This window comes from Annulohypoxylon truncatum (genome assembly GCF_022578515.1).
Source record: "Annulohypoxylon truncatum strain CBS 140777 unplaced genomic scaffold F4807scaffold_55, whole genome shotgun sequence".
Lineage (NCBI taxonomy): Eukaryota > Fungi > Ascomycota > Sordariomycetes > Xylariales > Hypoxylaceae > Annulohypoxylon > Annulohypoxylon truncatum.
Genome location: NW_025953841.1, coordinates 57,584 through 76,728, shown reverse-complemented (window position 1 = coordinate 76,728; position 19,145 = coordinate 57,584). Strand labels below are relative to the sequence as shown.

General features: G+C 47.3%; 7 protein-coding genes across 7 annotated transcripts; 3 read left to right on the top strand and 4 right to left on the bottom strand.

Moving 5' to 3' along the window:
• Positions 1–757: 757 nt before the first annotated feature.
• On the top strand, positions 758–2,577 carry F4807DRAFT_329172 (NAD(P)-binding protein). The gene is made up of 3 exons (XM_047995248.1): positions 758–988; positions 1,064–1,507; positions 1,621–2,577. Exons 1-3 carry the CDS (start codon positions 928–930, stop codon positions 1,914–1,916), a joined length of 801 nt encoding a protein of 266 aa, XP_047849065.1. The 5' UTR covers positions 758–927; the 3' UTR covers positions 1,917–2,577.
• F4807DRAFT_446764 (ATP-dependent RNA helicase HAS1) lies at positions 1,621–4,369 on the bottom strand. Its single transcript, XM_047999842.1, has 4 exons — positions 2,823–4,369; positions 2,620–2,740; positions 1,993–2,568; positions 1,621–1,942 (listed from the first exon to the last, which is right to left on the bottom strand). Exons 1-3 carry the CDS (start codon positions 4,025–4,027, stop codon positions 2,062–2,064), a joined length of 1,833 nt encoding a protein of 610 aa, XP_047849064.1. The 5' UTR covers positions 4,028–4,369; the 3' UTR covers positions 1,621–1,942; positions 1,993–2,061.
• Positions 4,370–5,912: 1,543 nt separating this feature from the next.
• Positions 5,913–6,508, top strand: F4807DRAFT_465570 (uncharacterized protein; the record flags this gene model as incomplete). Its single annotated transcript, XM_048002293.1, has 2 exons — positions 5,913–6,140; positions 6,203–6,508. 2 exons carry the CDS (start codon positions 5,913–5,915, stop codon positions 6,506–6,508), a joined length of 534 nt encoding a protein of 177 aa, XP_047849063.1.
• Positions 6,509–6,748: 240 nt separating this feature from the next.
• Positions 6,749–8,970, bottom strand: F4807DRAFT_329237 (bifunctional 6-phosphofructo-2-kinase/fructose-2,6-bisphosphate 2-phosphatase). The gene is made up of 4 exons (XM_047995249.1): positions 8,769–8,970; positions 7,912–8,615; positions 6,840–7,844; positions 6,749–6,781 (listed from the first exon to the last, which is right to left on the bottom strand). Exons 1-3 carry the CDS (start codon positions 8,872–8,874, stop codon positions 7,296–7,298), a joined length of 1,359 nt encoding a protein of 452 aa, XP_047849062.1. The 5' UTR covers positions 8,875–8,970; the 3' UTR covers positions 6,749–6,781; positions 6,840–7,295.
• A 2,137-nt stretch (positions 8,971–11,107) lies between these two features.
• F4807DRAFT_465568 (uncharacterized protein) lies at positions 11,108–13,068 on the bottom strand (the record flags this gene model as incomplete). Its single annotated transcript, XM_048002292.1, has 4 exons — positions 11,108–12,503; positions 12,564–12,654; positions 12,715–12,964; positions 13,021–13,068. 4 exons carry the CDS (start codon positions 13,066–13,068, stop codon positions 11,108–11,110), a joined length of 1,785 nt encoding a protein of 594 aa, XP_047849061.1.
• A 1,989-nt stretch (positions 13,069–15,057) lies between these two features.
• On the bottom strand, positions 15,058–15,687 carry F4807DRAFT_446756 (uncharacterized protein). Its single transcript, XM_047999841.1, has one exon. It carries the CDS (start codon positions 15,583–15,585, stop codon positions 15,118–15,120), a length of 468 nt encoding a protein of 155 aa, XP_047849060.1. The 5' UTR covers positions 15,586–15,687; the 3' UTR covers positions 15,058–15,117.
• A 1,189-nt stretch (positions 15,688–16,876) lies between these two features.
• Positions 16,877–17,966, top strand: F4807DRAFT_465566 (NAD(P)-binding protein; the record flags this gene model as incomplete). Its single annotated transcript, XM_048002291.1, has 4 exons — positions 16,877–16,920; positions 16,977–17,029; positions 17,082–17,250; positions 17,324–17,966. The coding sequence occupies 4 exons, from the start codon at positions 16,877–16,879 to the stop codon at positions 17,964–17,966; spliced, it is 909 nt and encodes a 302-aa protein (XP_047849059.1).
• Positions 17,967–19,145: the final 1,179 nt, after the last annotated feature.

Sequence of the window (19,145 nt, the reverse complement as noted above, 5' to 3'; positions counted from 1 at the left end):
CAAAGGTTCGCGTTGTTAGGTCGGATAAGATGAATGATGAAGACGAAAGATGAGTGAAGGAGTGAAAGTTCCGCAGACCTCCCGAAACAAAGAAGTGCTCATGAAGACAGGAAGGTGCCTAGCAGTTGCTTGACATGTTGCACAAACTTTTGATTAGAAACTTTATAAATGTACTACCTACCTAGGTATTCATATACCCAAGTAATGGGCGTCCTACGGCGATGATGGTCGGCAGTTTCGGTGTAATGTTTGTTCCGCCGCAGCGTTGATCACCGACTACAACGGCGGTTCGAGACGCCGACCGGTCCGGGAGACGGCATAATCAAGTCATAATTTGACCATGAGTATTTTAGACATTGACTAATAGGATTATGCTTATTCCTCCACCAGTAGGGAGCCATGGCCACAAGCATTGTGCCCTTGATATTAGCCGTTCCTAACCAAGACGACACTGCCCGAGAGATAGAGCCCGCCCGGTCAATGACCGGGAGCAACCACCGACGGCGCCGGAACTGCGAATACGGTCTCTGATTCTGCGAAACATGACGTGCCAAAGGCAGCCAGGCAACTTCAGGGATTCGCCTCATTTATCATGATTGTTGCCATTGTCGTGAACCATATCGTACAATCTACTCACATGATGACATAGAGATATATTTCCGAGAATCGTGTTCCTTAGGATCTGTGGTGTCTCGGGATGGAATCTCCTAAATCTATTATTATATACCTAGGTAGGTTAGGTTGCATGCTAGAAGTGGCGAAGACAAGTGCGAGGGTTCCCTGATAAGCGCATCCCCTATCAAGGCAAGAATGGGGGATGTAAGTAGAGAAAAAAAAAAACAATTCGATTTGGCAAGTCGGTGATAAGATACCATTGTTATCACGATCACAACATCGTGTAATCCCCGGCGTAAAACGTGCACAAGAATGGCGTCAGGAATCTTCAAGCTCCCCGGCGTCGCTTTCATCACCGGAGCCGGTGGCACAGGTATTACTCTCACAACTCCGGAACAGAACATCCGTCATCGCGATACTGTCATACTCATACCACCCACCTAACCAGGTATCGGCGCCGCCGTCGCTCGCGGCTTCGCGCGATCTGGCTGCGCCAAGCTCGCCATCACCGACCTCAACCCGCGAACCCTTCAACAAACCAAGTCATCCATCCTATCCATCAACCCCCGCGCGCAGGTCCTAGCGCGTGAAGGCGACGTGGCGAGCGAGCCGTTCGTCCGATCGTTCACCGTTGACCTCGTTGCCCGGTTCTCGCGCCTCGATTACTCCGTGCACTGCGCCGGCATCCTGGGGGCTTCGCTGCGCACGCACGAGACGCCGCTGGCCGAGTACGAGCGCGTGGCCGGCGTCAATTGGAAAGGCGCCTGGCTTTCGACGCGGGCCGCGCTGGCGCAGATGCTGGCGCAAGAACCGCTGGATGCGCATCCGCGGCAGAGGGGAGCCGTGGTGAATATTGCGAGTCAGCTCGGTCTCGTGGCGCGGCCGACTGCATGTAAGCGTTCCTTATATTGCCTTCGAATCCGAGGTCGAATACCTACGGTGCATTTAACATAGGCGGGGTAAGACGATGTGTTAATTTACATGTTTACTAACTACTCGAAAAAGCACCTTACTGTGCTTCGAAAGCCGCCGTGATAAATATGACGCGGTCCGACGCGATAGATTACTCGCGGGATGGAATAAGAGTTAATTGTGTGTGCCCGGGCGTGATCGAGACACCGATGACGACGGGATCGCCTGAGGTTACAGAAAGACTAAGGCCAGCGATCGACATCGCGCCCATGCGGAGAATGGGGACGCCGGAAGAGGTAGCTGATGCTGTGCTATTCTTATGCTCGAGCCAATCCTCGTTTATCCAAGGTCACGCATTGGTAGTCGACGGTGGGTATACAATTAACTAATCGCGATGAAAATGCTTTGTGCAATTCTGATTTCTTGAGTGTACTGTTTACTCCCGTGTTGAGGATTTAAACGTACCCAGCTGGTATATCATGATAAACTCAACCGAAGACTCCGCAATTGATTGAAATTCCCAACTCAACACAACTACCGCCTCTTATTGAACTTCTGACCCTTTTGACCCTGCCGCGGCTGACTTCCGTAACCCCTTCTGCCTTGCGTCTTCTTATCTCTGCCCATACTCGCGCCTAACGTAAGGTCGATTCGGGGAGGAGTAGAAAAGCCAAAACTTTTGGCTACCTTTGCTAGATCCAACTTGTGGATGTCAAATACCGAACGTAAGCTGTGGCTCGCATAGGCGTGCAGATATGATCGGTAACCGTCCTTGGCACTCTGGTTGAGATAGTAGTTCTGAGAGATGAGCTTTTCAAGTTGTGAAGAGACGTTCAGAACCTTCTTGGCCGGGAACTCATACTCGAGCACGGGTACCTTGGCTTCCTTTAAGTGAGATAAGAAGGCGAGTTCGTGGGGTTGCAGGAAGAGGAGACTGCGGCCCTTGGAGTTTGCGCCACGCGCCGTTCGACCGACCCGATGAATGTAATCGCGGGGGTCGTCAGGCGGGTCGAATTGCACTATGTAATCGACTGCTGGGATCTAAAAGGCGATTAATGACCTAGCATTGCAAGATTATTGCAACGAACTTACATCTAAACCACGAGCAGCAACGTCTGTGCACAGGAGAATACCGGTTTTCGCATTGCAGAATTCAAAAAACGTGTTCGTCCGCTTCTGCTGCTTCTGTTTCCCGTGAAGAGAGAGGCAGGGCCTGAATGTTATTAGCAATGTATTCACGGATTGAGATCGTCACATTCGACTTCCCGAGAACAAAGAAAGGAATGTTGACTTACAGATCGATGTAGTTCAAAAGTTCAGCATAATAATTTACGCTTGCGCAGCTGGAGAAGAAGACGATAACCTTCTTCTTCAGATTTCGCTTCAAGAATGAGAAGAGGAGAAGGAATCGCTTGTCGGCGTCGCACGTCACATAACCTTGCTCGAGTCCGGCAACGGTAGAACTGGCGCTCTCTTCATCGACATTTATATAAAGAGGACCTGGGCGAAGGGAAATCCTAGCGAGGTCTTCGACTTTGGTCGTCTGCGTTGCGGAGAAGAGCATGGTCTGTCTGCCTTCGCTGGGTAGGATCTTGATAATTTGGCGCATCTCATCTTCGAAACCTATTTCCAGTATTCGGTCGGCCTCGTCGATGATTAGGGACTTCAGATTCTTGAAGACGAAGGGTGTGTTTTGCAGGTGATCTAAGAGTCTTCCTGGCGTCGCAATGATGAGATTCACGCCTTTAGATAACTTGTCGGCCTCTGCTCTACGATTTGCTCCTCCAATGACTATTCCGTAAGTCTGAGAGTGATGCGCCATCAGTTCGCGCGCGACGCCGAAAATCTGCAGAGCCAACTCCCTTGTAGGAGAAACGACGATAACGCCGGTTCCGTTTCGTGGCTTGAATCGGAGGGCACTTAGCATTTCGACGGCGGGGATCAAGAAAGCCAGAGTCTTTCCACTTCCAGTTTTTGCGGCGCCGAGCACATCGCGACCTGCGAGTAAAGGTGGGATCGCTCTCCGTTGTATAGTAGTCATCTTTCCGAAGCCCATATCCTCCTTGATAGCCTTCGTCGTCTTCTCCGAGAGGTTCAAGTCGGCAAAGTTCTGGGCATCGGAGCCTATGGCATCCTGCAGAGCGGATATTGCGCTGTCGGTAGGTAAGTCGGTGCTTTGGTTATTTTGGCCAGCGTCTTCATCCTCAGCATTTGCTGCTTCCACTCTCTTGTCCAGTTCGGATGTTTCTTCAGGGTCCTCTTCCAAACCACCATCTCCTACATCGCTTGCGTCTTGTTCTTCAAGTTCATCAAGTCCTTCAATCTCATCCCCTACTTCCACTTCGGAGTCGTCGCTCGAGGGTTCGGCAATATCACGTTCGACTCGCTTCGACTTCTTCAACTTAAGCGCCTTGACAGAAGGTATCTTTGACTTCTTGGATGCTTTGTCACCGTTGGCATCCTTGAGCTTTCTCTTTTTGCTAAGCTTGACTGACTCCATCTTGCCTAGGAAAGAGTGCGATAATTGGTCGTATTCGAAGTTGTTGAACTACAACTTTTAGAAGTGGGTTGGATAATGTTCAATCTTTCGCTCAGAGTCTATCGTCCTGGATTTTTTTTGCTTATCGATATAGAAAAAGACTGATAAGCAAAATGGGCCCCGTATTTCCCATTACCCGTTGTGGTCTGTGCGCTGGGGCTCCGTTAAAGCTCTAAATCGAAAGCCACTTGCGCCACTTACACCACTTACACTGACCCTGACTTAGAACCTTACTGTGCTTCTTCAGTGTTATTTCTTTAATTCATCCTTAATAGAGCACGTGTCAACCAAATATAGACCATGATATTTACTGGTTGTCTCGATCATTGAAAGAAATATAATGTTATAAGTAAATTTACGATCTTATCTATCATAGTTCTTTCATGAATCTTCCGCTCAGCATTGCGTATTGCAACCTCTTGGCTTCGGTCATTCTCTGTTTAGTTGTATGTATCAAAATCCATATTCGCTCTTACTACTCCTCATATCGTCGACCTCTTACTTGACCCATGCTTCTCTTGGCTCTGGACCCTTTCAGCTGCTGATATTGAATGCATGTCGTAAATGAAAGCAATACCGGATCCTGCTCTTGATTATAGTACCTACGAAATCCTTCCAGGCTGCCGGGTTCCTTGCCCACACATTTATAAATTGCCGGAAACTTTCTTGAATCTGAGGTCGTGGCGAGCTGCAGCACAGCTGCATACCGTTGCACTGGATAAATCCGTGGCTAAAATCAACCCTATTCTCTTGTGGTCTGGCTCACGATGGAACTCCCATGCCAGCTGTTCACGCGCCTCTCAATCTATCTCACGTTGAACACAAGATGAAATTTCAAGATGAGTTAGCACCGAGGCTCGATGTTTGGGTTGTTTGGTACCGCCGGACCAATAATCTCTCTCAGTTATATTAGGAGAAGTTTCACGCAGAGAAGTATATCCGCTATCCAGGTCAACTCTAGTTGAATTTAGATGAAGGCCATCTTCGATTCTAAAGCGGCTCTATGCTGCTGGGTAGTGCTTTTGTAGATGAATTTGTCTCTTTATTAGTAGGTCCGCAGAGTATGTTACCCCTATTTCCTATCTCAACGAGCCTCAGCCTACTCTTCTAGTAGCAAAAAACTAGGCTTATCTTCATCGGCACAACTACATGCCTCCCCTTTTCCGTACGCATTCCCGTCTCTTGGTCTTATTGGGCTTGGTTGTTAGTGCCACGTTACAACGTGATGTGACACTGTTGCGAAGAGGCGTCTCAATCTGGTAGCTGTGAGGCGTCACTAAGCTCAAAATATCACTTGGACCATGTCGTATCACGGCCGATGCGCGGACTTTTCCGTTGAAATCTAGGAGAACGTCGTAAGGACATGGCGTGGGGATGTGATAGCAACGGCTGAGGTGGAGCTCGGCGCCTTACAAGCTGCTGAGCAAGCCTTACCTCATTGGATAGTGCCAGAATCCCCTAAGCATAGGTCAGAGAGGATTTACAATGGCAGGCTCGGCATATAATTTGCCTGGAAAGGACATGTATGTGAGCATCATGATCAGTCTCCAAACTGACCACGAGCTGAGCTGTGATCGAGTCTCGACCGTGGGATATTATCTGCCCACATGGGCGAGAACGCCCAATCCCTCATCCGGCAGGTCCTAAAGACTCAAGGTTACCATATCTGTCGGAGTATATGCCCATCTGCCCACTGCTTGTCTGCAAGCCAAGCATGATATGTCAATGAGAAACAGTATAAAAGTATGCATACTTTCTTCCAGCTGGAGCAAATCTCGTACCAGCTCCCGGGAACCCGTAGTTTGTGTCGATCTCTCCTCGTCACGCAATTCAACTTTCTGCCACCATGAAACCAGTCTTCTTCCTCACTCTGATCACTAGCCTCGCCGCTTCTGTGGTGGAGGGATCAGGTCGTACCCAAAGCCAAGCACGACAGCCGCGACCTTCAAGCGGGCTCGCGACTATTACCATCCAACCATCGCTCAAGTTAGATGAAGTGAACTTAATGCAGCTTCCCGAAAGCCTTTCCATATCGCCTCGTGCCGCAAATGCCTTTTATGAGTGCAGAAGCTCGGTTTGTCTCACCTCACGTCCGCTCGTTCATTCATCCACTAATCATAATTCCCTTTTTCCTAGAGCCCTGCACCTGGCGACTCCGACTGTAACAACATCGTTGACGAGGTGCTCGCTCTAGACCAAGCTATCACGGTAGCGTCTAACGCGTGCCTCACCTTCCAATACGGCACATGCTGGGGTTTCTTCTGTTCGCTATGCCAGACCCTAAGCACAGACACCACCTTCATCGGCAACCAGCTCATCTCGGCCGAAGCACTCTGCGTTGCCAACGGCCAGATCGGCACCATCGTTAGCCAAGACGCACCCCAATGGCAGGCTGGTTTCGTCTATCAGGGCGCTGGCTTGCCTGACTATGATGTCTGCTAGTCTGCCCTCTTATATATACCTACATCCTCCTGGAGTTGCAACACGTTCGGTGGCTTCGTGGGCCGAGTGAGTTTTAACACTATTGGGGGAGGTTCTATACCTATGTGCGTGTATGTATATAACAATAGGGTATAATTTACCACATCTTGCCTTCACATCTGAGGGGTTGGTGGTAATTTATATGTAGAAGAACATCGAAGTTAAAAAGAAAGATATTAGACGTAATATTAAGTATTGCGCGATCAACCATTCGACCAATAGTAGCTACTTCAACTGAAATACATCAGTAATTATCCGTGGTGCGACTCTTGTAGAATAGGGGAGCACATACGAATGTATCACAGAACTAACCCCTTTCCACGCACCCTATATACATGAAATGAAGTCGAGAATCGCCACTTTCATGTTCTTTTGACTGTCATAATCAATCAATTCGGTGTTCCGCGGAATAGATATATCATATACATACACTCGGGCACGAATCTCATCTCATACGAGCAACCCACCCCACTCTATATTAAAATACCTATGCAGGGAGTTTCTTTTTATCCACAAGAGCCGGCTTCCATAAAACCCCAAAATAAAAAACCAATACACGTATAATTCCTCCGTTAATGCGCCTTTCAGAGACAGCCCGCCGGATCATTTCGTCTAGGTACTTCAATAATGGCAATTGTCGCCAACCGGATGCCCGTCGTCCCCTTAATTCCACATTGCCTATGCATGTTGTTTACGTTGTTTCGTTATGGTCATGATACTAAAGGGCCGACAAGCTAAGAAATCGTATTTAATGGACGGCCGCCGTGGCGTTAAATCCCAAGTTCGCCTCTGGAACGGGATCCTCGTGCTTGGCGGTGCTGCCCTTGCCGCGCCACGTGCTCACGGCGGGAATATCGGCTTGGTACCTCTCCTCGTCGGTTCCGTAGGCGCGCGGGGTTAGCTTGATGAGGCAGTGGAGAGGGACGTTCATCCAAGGACTGCGCGACTGGTCTTTCTTCATGAAATAGGCGTATATGCAACGAAGGATGGCTTGGTGGGTAACGATGAGAATATCTTCGGAGCGCTCGAGTTCCATGATAATAGGCTCGAGGCGGATAACGACATCCCGGTACGACTCGCCACCACGGTAACGGTAATTGTACTTGTCCTCATCGCGTGCCACAAAATCTTCCGGGTACACATCCTTGATCTCTTGGTAGGTCATGCCGTCGCAGACGCCCGCGTCGAGCTCATCTAACGCTTTCCACTGCAGTTGATTGTAATTGTCGGGTAAGAAACGGGCCGTCTGTATTGTCCGCTTTAAGGTCGAGGTCCACACCGTAAGGGGTCGATCATCCTATGGGATATATGTTAATCTCATGATTGGATGGAAACCATAGAATTTAAACCAATATTCAACTTACACCGACAGATTGGCGGACTAGATCAGGTAACTTCTTGGCATACTGATGTCCTCGCTGCGATAGGTCGGCATCGCCTCCTATTCTCCCATAAAGATTGTACAACGATTCACCGTGTCTCGAGAGCCAGACTGATCTTGGTCGAATATGTAGGTTCATCAGGTAATAAACAACCCGACTCTGAAGATAGTCTTTTATACGGTTGATAATGACCTGAGCACCGACATCCATAATCTTTAGGTAGGTATATTGGCTCTCGTCGCCATCCGCGTCTATGGATTTGTACACCTTCTCGTAGTTCTTTATCCGATTGCGAAAATCTAGGGCAGCCTTTTCCGGGTCCTGGCCCTTATAATCGGGACTGGTGGTCTTGACGTCTCGAATGTTGGCCATTATGAGATTCTCATTATCGCACTTGGACTCGACGAACAATACTTCGATACCCTCCTGCATCAACGTGTCGTATACCCATTTTCGTCGCTCCTTTGTTGAATTGGTGGCATCGAGTATCCCAATCACACCGCCTTGCCGGAACCAGCCCAACATATCAGCGATGGCAGCCTCAGCAGCAACCCGACGTTTTTGTTCGCCCTCGGCATTGCTAATGTCGAAGAAATCCGCTGACGGTTGGGGAGCATCGTGACGCCGATAATTGCCGACGTTGAAGGTCTTGGCATCGATCGAGAGCCATTGGAGATAACGCTGAGCTACAGAGGGCGAGTGAGATAGGTTAGTCTTTTTTTCTCTTTTCTTTTCTTTTCTTTTCCTTTCTTTTCTTGTTTTGTTTCTGGGAACCTCAAAGAGTCTTGGAGGGTTTCACAAAGGGATATGAAGTTTGACATGGTATCGGGGGGTGGTACCTTTTTGTGCTATGTAACTCTTCCCACGTGCAGGTAAACCGACCATGACCACGCAGATCTTGGTGTCCTCTGCCTGGACGGCACGGCCGTTAGTTTTTGGTGCCATATTTTCCTGCTACTTTCCAATATAACGAGATCGTAGGTGTGGGCAAGGGAAGCATGCTCTAGGGCAAAGAGCTTTAGATGGTATATGGCGGGAGGCGAATGACAACAATAGTATTCACGGTGTCGGGGAAAAGGGATTCAGTATTGGTTGGATATGACAGAACTATAGTTGATCAGGTGCTATAACAGCCGATTATATTTTTTTTAGTATGGGTTTTCTTCTTTTTCTTCTTTTTCTCTTCTTCTTAACGCAGTAATTCGTCAAGCCTGTAGTGTTGCATGCAGAAGGGGAGAAGATCAAAGGTGAAAAAGAAAAGTAAAGTTGCGGTGATGATGCAGAAGATTCCGTCACTATTAGGAATGCCATTGGCCCGCTGCTGGGCACACTACCGGGTTACACCACCGGGATTCTCAGGAACAAGCAACAGGGCTTTAATCAGGTAGCCAAGGTAAAGCATAAAACCGGGGTAGTTGGGTAGCTTCGAAAAAATAAGACCACGAAAATCTTAAATCTGGGAAGTCGGTAACACCCCGCATTGACAGGGAGAACCCCTCAAGGGAAGCCATTCTAATTCGACAATGGCAACCCGCTTTGTGTCGGGACAGCGGGGCAAAGGAAAGCTCCTAACGAAGTTAAAGGTAGCAGAAGTCATGGCAAGAACTAATGACTTTTTTGGGTTAAACCTTTGATTTGAATCCGATATTAAATTGATTATAATTCGTATTTTATTCCCATCAGTATCACCATCGAATGATCGAAAATGGCCAACTGACCAATTTTGGTCTGATGATCAAGAAATTTGCAAATATCCCAAGCGTTGAATTGATGGTCTCTGTATTACTCACCACGCCGGAAACAAAATGGACAAGGATGTATGAAGGCGAATACCGTGATCGTGAACCTGAAAATGGTCAAGGTCGACTTGAAAATCGGATTCAGTAGATGATGAGAGCGACTCGGCATCTTTCCGCAAAGGACAATTGAACTGTTCATTCGTCAAGTTGATACAAGAATCCCGCCTATCCGCAACCGACTCCTCCCGACGCCTATTCTCTTCCTTTCTCGCCTGGGAACACTGCCGGCATCTCTAACGGACGCAACTATTGCCGATGAAAATGAACCGCGAGTGGTTGGTGCCACGAAAACAGCATGCCTACCAATTCAGCCATCAAGGCCAGTCCGTAAAAGGAAGGGATGGCCTAATATGAAATTAAGGGTAGTGACACCGCCGGCAAGCCTGATGAATACCCAGACGGGTTTGCAGCCGGATCCTGCTCCGTTGTGCGAGCGAGATATCGGTTATCCGTGACCTCATTTATCTTCCCGGGCCATGATTGAAGAAGTAAACTCAGGATTCATTATAAGAAATCGAGAAACAAAACTTTACAGCCGACCTTAGGTAGACTCCACGCGTGACCCCGACAGACCTGGTGCGATCGGGTACCTGCAACCACACCCCTCATCGCGATCGTTTGGGAAGTTTGGATTCTCGCCTTTAGATTTGGCTACGATAAAAAGAGGATCTTCCCGTCCTAGTCTGCGGAATCCCGTGTCTACATCGTTCTTCAACCCCTATCTGATCGAAAGTATCGGTTCCGTTTGGTCGTCACGGCATCCACTTTCTCTGCGGTAGGGGATTATTTGCCAGAAGATTAATCCATTGCTCCAGTTAACAAGTAACAAGGAGAACCGTCGTATCTATCATACATACCTGACGAGCTAATTCGATATGAACGGTAGAGACTACATCATTACGATCACTCGAAATTGATCGGGGGCGATACGTTATTATCTAAATGGAGCGAAGTCGGTAATTAAGTCACTGTAAATCACGCCTCGGATTTATTTGGATGTAACGCATGCTAGACAGGAACGGCGAACGTACGGAACGCCAGCTAAGGTGAGTCGCAGTAGTTGATAAGGGTACCAAGATAACATCATGTCGGCGCCTTGGTCTTCCTTACATCACATCAATTTGTATTACTGGTGTATTCTTAAGCCAAGGTTCAGTTTTGTTTAGAAATACTTTAGGATTACTCCTATTTGACCCCTTTTTAGCTCATAGGCTACTGAGTACTTGTAGGTAGTCATAAGGTCTTCACTTAGAAGAACAATATGGAAGAGTACTTCGATCATATGATTTGTATCAATTGTTGCAAGAAGCTACGGATTGTTTTGGATGATAAGCACATCTTTGTTGCTTGGTCTTTATTCCGTCCCGAACTGATGAAGCCTACATCATCTCGTCATCGTCTCTGTACCGGTTTCTCACCCAAAACTTGGCCGCGTGCGCGACATCGAACTCGTACGGGATTGCAATCTTAAACAGGTCGGGAATCACGCGTTCGTTCTCCATTCTATCCAGCTCATGAAGAGCTAGTCCCAGCTCACGGTCGATACGCCAGGTAACTGAATTGATTCTCATGAACTTGAGACCATGGAGAATGTTGGCGACATCTCGCACGATTGCTTCCCATTCTGCCTTCTCCTGCTGAATATCTGTAATATCTCCTCCAGACTCATCATAGAAGAGCGCAGGATGCTGGTTAGAATTTGTACTCATGAGATACAATCCCTCCAGCTGAGGCATACGAGAGGCTAACAAGTTGACATCTTTGCAGAATGGTTCGCAATCAGTTGCAAGGTATCGAATTGACTTGCAGGCAGTTGCTTCGTTGAACGAGATTGCATTACGGCTGGCTCTAAAGAACATCAGCTCCTTAGGTTTGCAGGCGAGCAGGTGAGTCCAATTAACGGCAATATTAGACGAGTGAGCATGGTACAGGGGGTAGTTGTGCGAGCCAGGAAACGCTGCCTCGTTCACTCTGATCTGTCTCAGTGGCGCCCCCGTCTCGGTTACTCGCTTGGCCCATCTCACGAACCAACTAGTCGGCATCCTGACGGAGAGTTTCTCCAACTTCGGCATCGGACCGGGCGCGGTCGGCCACCACAATACGTTGTCATAACCGTTGAGTGCGTTCGGGATGTCGCCAGGAAAGCCGCCATCGTTGATAAGATCCATCGTGAGTTCTCGCACACTTGACCTATCCACCAATGCGTCCAGGTGTCCGCCATTCTCGTGCTCGTCTGCGAATTCGGGTCGGTATCGTCTTGGGCTGTTTCTAGCGCGCAACACGAACATGTAATGGCCGAGATGCAGAGCTTTGAGCTTCAGGGGCTCGCCGCCCGATTCGCGGTAGAGTCTGCAAAGCTCTCGTAAGAAGTGGGCCGGGTGACGTGCCGGGTCGTTCTGGTGTAGGTTGAAATTGGATAGTCGCCAACGGGTCGAGCCAGACAGTGAAAGACCCAAGTCCAGCAGGCCCGGCGAGTTGATCAAGACCTGGACGATCATATTTCGCCAGAGGCCTAGGTCCGCTCCCCACATATGGTGTAGGTGTAGGCGCTTGAGATTTCTGAATGGGAGCAGTGCCGGAACCCTCGCCCTGCTTTGGGTTAGAAACTGCCATTGTGCTTGGTCTGGCGAGCGCACGGGAAGATGGAAAAGATCAACTTCCAGACCTTGTCTCAGGTTGCGGTTCTGCGGTTCCACCACTGTGAGAGACTTCAAGCGCGGACAGTTGACCTGTAGTTCCTCGGTCACTTGGACGTCGAGAGGATATCCAACCCAGCTAGCTTCCCATGTTAGCGAACATTCGCTCCCTTTAATAGATCTTTAACTTAGTACTTACGTGAAACTCTCTAGACGAGGCATATGGCGTAACAAGATTGTCACATGGCTGCTAACAGTTAACCACCATCCTAGACTCTGGCAAACCTCGCCTACTTTAGTTAGTATCCTTATATAGCCGTCAAATACCTAGGTTATCGACTGCGACTTACTCGGGTGGCTAGCAGCTTGTACATGGTGGACCGTGTTCAAGTCTGTGTCTGCGTAGGCGCAGAATGTAAAGTGCTTGACATGGTTAAGGCATCTTCTATTTAATGCCAGCAGGCGGAACTTAGTATTGTCGGAGAGCCAGTCACCGTTTCGTTCGCAGAAGAAAAGTTCTTGGTAGTAGTACTCCGAAAAGATTTCGTTAAAAGCCTTGCTCACGAGGCAGAGGTTGAATAGCGTCTTGCGGTCATGGATCTGCGCACGTATTAGCGATGCTATACGATATATTATATTTCTATGTTTCTGCTTACCCCCGTGCTGAGAATGTGCAAGAGTTCGGGTAAGTTGAAAGAGGCCATGATTCGTAATGGCAGGGCTGTGGTGGGTGTGGGTTTGCGTAGGTGATGATGAGAGTAGCTCGTAGAACGGACGCAAAATATGGATATCAAAAACCTATGAGAGAGAATGCTTCATGAAGAATTCTCATGAAAGCATGAAGGCGATATCAAACGTTTAAGCAACAACTCTCCTAAGTGGTTGCGAAAGTGTTGTAGTTGCTTGCGTTCTAGATTGAATGATGGGGTTTTGGAAAGAAGATGGTACAAGCCTGGATGGAAATTTCCTGGTGAGGATGGATACCAATTGTTTTCTTTGGGCTGGTGATTAGATCTTGAGTCACTGATAGGGGTGTACGGTCGATTAGTCGTTCCCGAAAGGCGAGTGGAATAGAGACCAAGGATTTAGGTACCGAAGACATCGGGTCCTCCGTATACCAAGGAAAGGGGGTAGTAGCCAACAGTATCGAAACCGGGGAACTTCCCTCGAGAGTTTAGGAATATAGTCTACCACGATGAATACAAAGATGAAGAAGACTACGACAGCAACATGCCAAAATATTCATCATTCAGTTATTATGGGAAAAGGTTAATGCTATCCTATCGTCCACTAGATATTATATACGTAGAATAAGACGACAATAATCAAGATGATAGCGACGGCAGTAGGCTATGGCAGTAAATTATTAACCTAGGTAATAATATCTAGTCCTGTAGGGCATACATCGTAAGACAAGGCTAAGCCCGGGTGAATGGGCTAGACGTCAGGATAGATTCTAACATACTATTCCTTCAATTGGCGGTTGTCTACAGCCAAGGATTAGCAGTCAAAATACATCTAAGCACCCGCAAAAGCTCGGCTCAGGGCACTGCTGATACAATTTGTACGAAGAAAAATATATATAAAATCATGTACAATTCATGCTCTATGTTCTAGATCCGGTCCATCAGGTCATGTGAGCTTTATTTTGCCTGCTGGTGCCTGACTGGGGACAATTACCGGTCAAAGGGTTCGATAGTTGGTAACCACTCGGTACGCCTCACACACCCATAAGGAGCAAAGCCTTTCACCATACGTGAAAATGACATAATTCACATCTGCTTAGCTTTCCTATGAATAATAGGTGTGAGGTTTATGGATCCCCTACCCTACGGACTAGTTATGAAATAGAATAGGCCGCGCTTTGGTTCAAGTGTCTAAGATAACTCTCGGTCATCACTGCTCTTATCCTTTGGTCGATTAGATATGTACCTATATCTTGTCAATTTATGCATACAATAAGACACAACATCACAGCCGTCGATGTGAAGGAAGGGTGGGAAAGAACGTAGATATAGTAATAGTCATCGTCAAGATAGTCACTTTAACATGAATACAAAAGGGCGGGCTCAAGGGTTCCAGAAGTGACAATATCATCTATAATTCAAGGGGTTATTTCATTTCACACCTGCATTCTCATTAATATGGGGAGACAAGATTTCTTAGAGCTGACTATGGATATAATTTAAGCTGATTCTAGATTTCCAAGTGAGATCTCTCAATTGTGGATGATTTAACTTGCGAGTTCAGCACCTCAGTCGGAAGATCCATAGCCATAACGCCAAGGATTGAGAAATCATCATCTGTTTCCACGAATGAGAGGGACCAGGTACAGGATGTACAGAACGTAGAATGACAGGTAAAGTATGCCGCTTTTCGCTCACCGGTGGAAGTGGGCATATTCATCCTATTAAAAAGATTCCTCTATTAGACGATACACCTGGATAAGTTGCCCCGATAAAACATGGTGAGAGAAAGGATAAAAGAAATCTTCTTATGTAATTTTCATGATATTCAAACAGCATGCATTCACACCCCACAAACCCATTGTTTATAGGTCAAAGGATTATCGTCATGTGCAAATCACTTCCACTTAATAGGGAACAACAGAATAGCAGTAAAATTTCTATGTTATGAAACTAAATCATGATGCTAAAGAAAGTGAGTCTAGATTAGAACTAGCTAAATATTTCCACAGAGCTAGCCAGAAATGCGTAATCCGAAGAAGTTGGTGAATTCGGAATATCCGAGCCTTAGTTCTGCGGGTTCTGTGGTCTTTGGGGAGTAAGACTACCGTCGTTCAACTTCAGCGAGTAGAACCTCGGCTGGAAATTAAGAAAACCGTACGAAATGATGCACAGAGGAAGGACGAAGGCTTGTCTCCACTGGTCCAGAGATGCTTCGCCAACAGGGCTTCCGTATGTCTCATTAGCGAAAATAAATGCTTCATAGACCCTTTGCGCTTCCTCGGATAAGCCAAACAGGCGAAGGCTCCAGATAATGCCCTTAATATGTGTGTGGTTCTGGTCTGCTTCCTTCAGCCAACGTCCCACTAGCTCAGGGTTGTCTCGCACAAAGCTGAGTTTAAATCTGAAGTCGTCATCTTGATCCCAACTCACATCAAACCCGTAGAAGGCCATCATGCGGACAAGTGATGCTCTCATGTTCTGTAGTATTCCGTTGTGGCTACGAACGTAGATGAGTGTCTGCTGATCGAGCATACTTGATTGAAATGCCACTGGGAACACCCAATCTAGACAAGCAAGCCGATTCTCGAGTTGCCCGTCGTCCCATGAGAGTATTTCCTCGAGTCTTTGGTTCTCAAAACCCGGAGCAGACACATGAGGGTCCAGAAAGGCTATCAAACGTTGAGCCTCGAGGGCTTCAGGGGGGGGAATCGGCGATGGAGATGTCCATTGGACTTCTTCCTGCGATGTGTTGACTGTCGCCATTTTGGATGTGATAAATAGACGGAATATCTTAGTTACCTAGAGAAAGACAAAAGCAGGTTATTTACCTTATAGGCGCTTGTCACTAGGATATATACTGTAGATGGCTGGCAGGAGAAAGAATGGGCTAGATTATTGAAGGTATTTAATAGAAATTTCTAAAGGAGAACGAGCAAGATTGTTTCTGAACAATAATCCGTGTTGCCTGAAAGAATATACATATATACGAGATTCTCTGTTTTTGAACAACACGATCGTCATGACACATAGTCTCAACGATGTTCTTTCGGAGTGGCATAGCTCTGAAGCCCAATTAATTACTAGTTGCCTAAATATTCTTTAACATATGGCTGGATGATCGATATGCATAGGAATCATAGGTAGGTATAGCTGAGTCAGGTCTTGGTTTTAATTGGACAGCTGTAGCAACCTGAGACGTTGTAGGGCTGCTTGTAGGGCTGGAAAGCGGGTCATGAATAAGGGCTAGTGTGATCAGGGTGATCTAGATTGAACTGTACGCTGAGTAATCACCTTCAATTAGAACAGGTACATATTATCTAGTACACACGTATGGAATCCTTCTCCAGGAAGTGACCTCAAAAGTTCATTGCCAAACCTTCGGGGTCCATGTATGAAGCAAATAGTAATTGGCATATCTCTAATAAATCTCGACTCATGTGTATGACTTGTGATGAATTTACACTACATTTACCATAGAAAATAGGTGTACTTGTGCTTGGGTATATATAGAAAAACTTGCCCTTTCTTCTTTCGGAATTCCGCACTTGCCCAAAATGTACACAACCACCTAGAATTGCCTAAAGCGGTAATTTGTCTAGACCTCGGCATCCGGAGTCGGAGGGAATCATCCGGGATATGTACATATGAATATTCCGAGAATGGAAATCTCACCCATTCCCATCTCTTACGCCCTTGTGCGAGAGGACAACGTGGGGTTCTCACTTCTCAAAGGCCTCAATTGAATTTTTTCTTCCCAGTCGTCGATAAGACAATTGTGAAGCAAAATAACCCAATTGACATTTGCCGCAGCGCAGTTATTGAAATGGCGGGACCTAAGCCAGGCCAAAAGACGGTGCTAGTAACTGGGTGAGTGGTCTATTTTAGCGATTGAGCCCCGCGAATTACTAACGTGGAATCTACAGCTGTACGCCGGGCGGCATTGGACATGGAATATGTGTAGAATATCATCGTCAAGGTAAGTGATTATACTCTTATGGGAAGATATTGTGAGACTAATGCGATTGCAGGTCTTCATGTCATCGCCACGGCACGCAGACCCGAGGTGTTGACTGATCTCGCGGAAATGGGCATGAGCGCTGTCGCGCTAGACGTCACTGACCCCGAAAGCATCAAGCAATGCCACGAAGAGGTTGCGAAACTCACAGGCGGCAAGTTGGACATTCTCGTCAATAACGCGTGAGTACCCACCATTGGCGCTCACCTCGTCCACCTCACTTCTTTCTTCTCATCGTGCTGACTAAGACCATAGCGGCCGAACCCACACTCATCCAGCAACAGACATCTCACTCCCAGACGTTCGCCAAACATTCGAGACAAACGTTTTCTCGATCATGGCCATGGTGCAAGCCTTCATTGACCAGCTCATCGCCGCCAAAGGGTTAATCATCAACATCTCGTCTCTTTCATCGCTAACCCCTTACGTCTTCGGCTCCGTGTACTGCGCCAGCAAGGCCGCAGTGGCGGGGTACTCGCGCACGCTGCGCATGGAGCTCGCGCCCTTCGGCGTGCGCGTCATGTGCTCACTGACCGGCACTGTGAAGAGCAATACCGCCAGCCAGGGCCACCGCGAGCTGCCCGAGAACAGCTTGTACCAGGCTGTCAAGGACATCTTTGAGTGGCGGCTCGTGTTCAGCCAGAACAACTCCACAATCCCGACGGAGCAGTTTGCTCGTAGATTGGTCGCGGACTCGCTGCGCCCCGAAAGGCCCGCGTTCTTGAGACGCTGGTTTGGTCGCCCGGATTGGTTCTGGTACGGAGGCTTGGCGGATCTGGTCTGGCTGGGTACATGTCTGGGTGAATGGGTGATTGATGCGGTTTGCTGGCGGACGTTCCGGATGCCGGAGATTGTGAAGTTGCTAGATCAACAGCAACAGCAGAAGAAATTGCAATAAGCTGCTAGTCATGACTTCGGGTATGAGAGGATGAGCGTCTTTCGAGTTACTGTGTGTTGTAGATTTGGCGTTGGGATATTCTGGAATTGACTGAGCTGTTTCGGTATGTAACCTACCTACCTGAGTACACGGTATCTGTACGGTGTTCGAGGAATTTCTACTAAAAGACGTTTTTATATGATGCGGTATGCGTTTTGCTTTGAGTGCTTTTGCAATCATACTGCAGCTGTGGACAGCCTTTTCTGACTGATAACAAAGGCATCTGTTATGTACATTCCTTGTCAACTTGGAACCGTCACACGTGTAGTGCTTTCTTGACGACACAATTTCTTAGAGTAGTTATAAGATCTGCAGCCTCTTGCAAGATCTGAATGACCACTGACTCCTGTGCAATAATTATTGTGTATCAGTGAGATTGAGTATATATAGGGGAAGAGAATCTGCTAGATTCCAACTGATCCAATCATTCGAGCAAACACTCTATCCAACGAAACAGTAATCATATAATTAGTAACTTTAAAGTCAACACCAAGACCAACATCATGTGCTACATCAACGAAGAAGTATACAGCGTCTGCGGTTGCGCAAAGTCGCCCCCTAGAATTGTGCATACTAGTACCAACGCTAGATGTTCGGCCCCCTATCCCACCAGACGAAAGTTGGTGCCGGGAAACTGCCCAATGCACAGAACAGAGACGTAATGTTCGACTTGACCAGATGCTGCATTGAACACTGGAGAAAACATAGTTAGTAACTAGTATAGACTAAGTTATCTAGATTTGGATAATATGCAAATCAACATACCTATTCGATATACGAATTATCTAAGTATCTTGTTGTAAGTGATTTCTCAAGTAGTAATGTTCTGAAGCCATATGATAGGCACATATCACAAATTTTGTCGTGCAACGGATGTCAAATGTGAGCGTAATTGGGGCGACTTTTGTATCGGCATATTGCTACATTAGTACAGAACCCTCCAATCATCTCGCCTATCATCGGCGGAGTAAAGTTTACGGGGTCTACTCCAAAGGAAGGTGCTACTCACACTGGGAAAGGGTACTTAGCATCTAATTTCAGACTTGCTGTAGAAAAGCCTACTTAGAACAATCAACATCATACCCACTCACGCCCGTTTCTATCGCAACGCTAGCAACATACGGGTACATATAAATATTG

Coding starts and splice junctions, on each gene's coding strand:
- F4807DRAFT_446764 (XM_047999842.1), bottom strand. CDS start 4,027: ATGGAGTCAGTCAAGCTTAGCAAAAAGAGAAAGCTCAAGGATGCCAAC. Junction 2,741..2,822: donor CTTTTGAACTACATCGATCT/GTAAGTCAACAT, acceptor AATAACATTCAG/GCCCTGCCTCTCTCTTCACG. Junction 2,569..2,619: donor TTGCTGCTCGTGGTTTAGAT/GTAAGTTCGTTG, acceptor ATCGCCTTTTAG/ATCCCAGCAGTCGATTACAT.
- F4807DRAFT_329237 (XM_047995249.1), bottom strand. CDS start 8,874: ATGGCACCAAAAACTAACGGCCGTGCCGTCCAGGCAGAGGACACCAAG. Junction 8,616..8,768: donor GAGTTACATAGCACAAAAAG/GTACCACCCCCC, acceptor CGCCCTCTGTAG/CTCAGCGTTATCTCCAATGG. Junction 7,845..7,911: donor TAGTCCGCCAATCTGTCGGT/GTAAGTTGAATA, acceptor TATATCCCATAG/GATGATCGACCCCTTACGGT.
- F4807DRAFT_446756 (XM_047999841.1), bottom strand. CDS start 15,585: ATGCTCGATCAGCAGACACTCATCTACGTTCGTAGCCACAACGGAATA.
- F4807DRAFT_329172 (XM_047995248.1), top strand. CDS start 928: ATGGCGTCAGGAATCTTCAAGCTCCCCGGCGTCGCTTTCATCACCGGA. Junction 989..1,063: donor CACCGGAGCCGGTGGCACAG/GTATTACTCTCA, acceptor CCACCTAACCAG/GTATCGGCGCCGCCGTCGCT. Junction 1,508..1,620: donor CGTGGCGCGGCCGACTGCAT/GTAAGCGTTCCT, acceptor TACTCGAAAAAG/CACCTTACTGTGCTTCGAAA.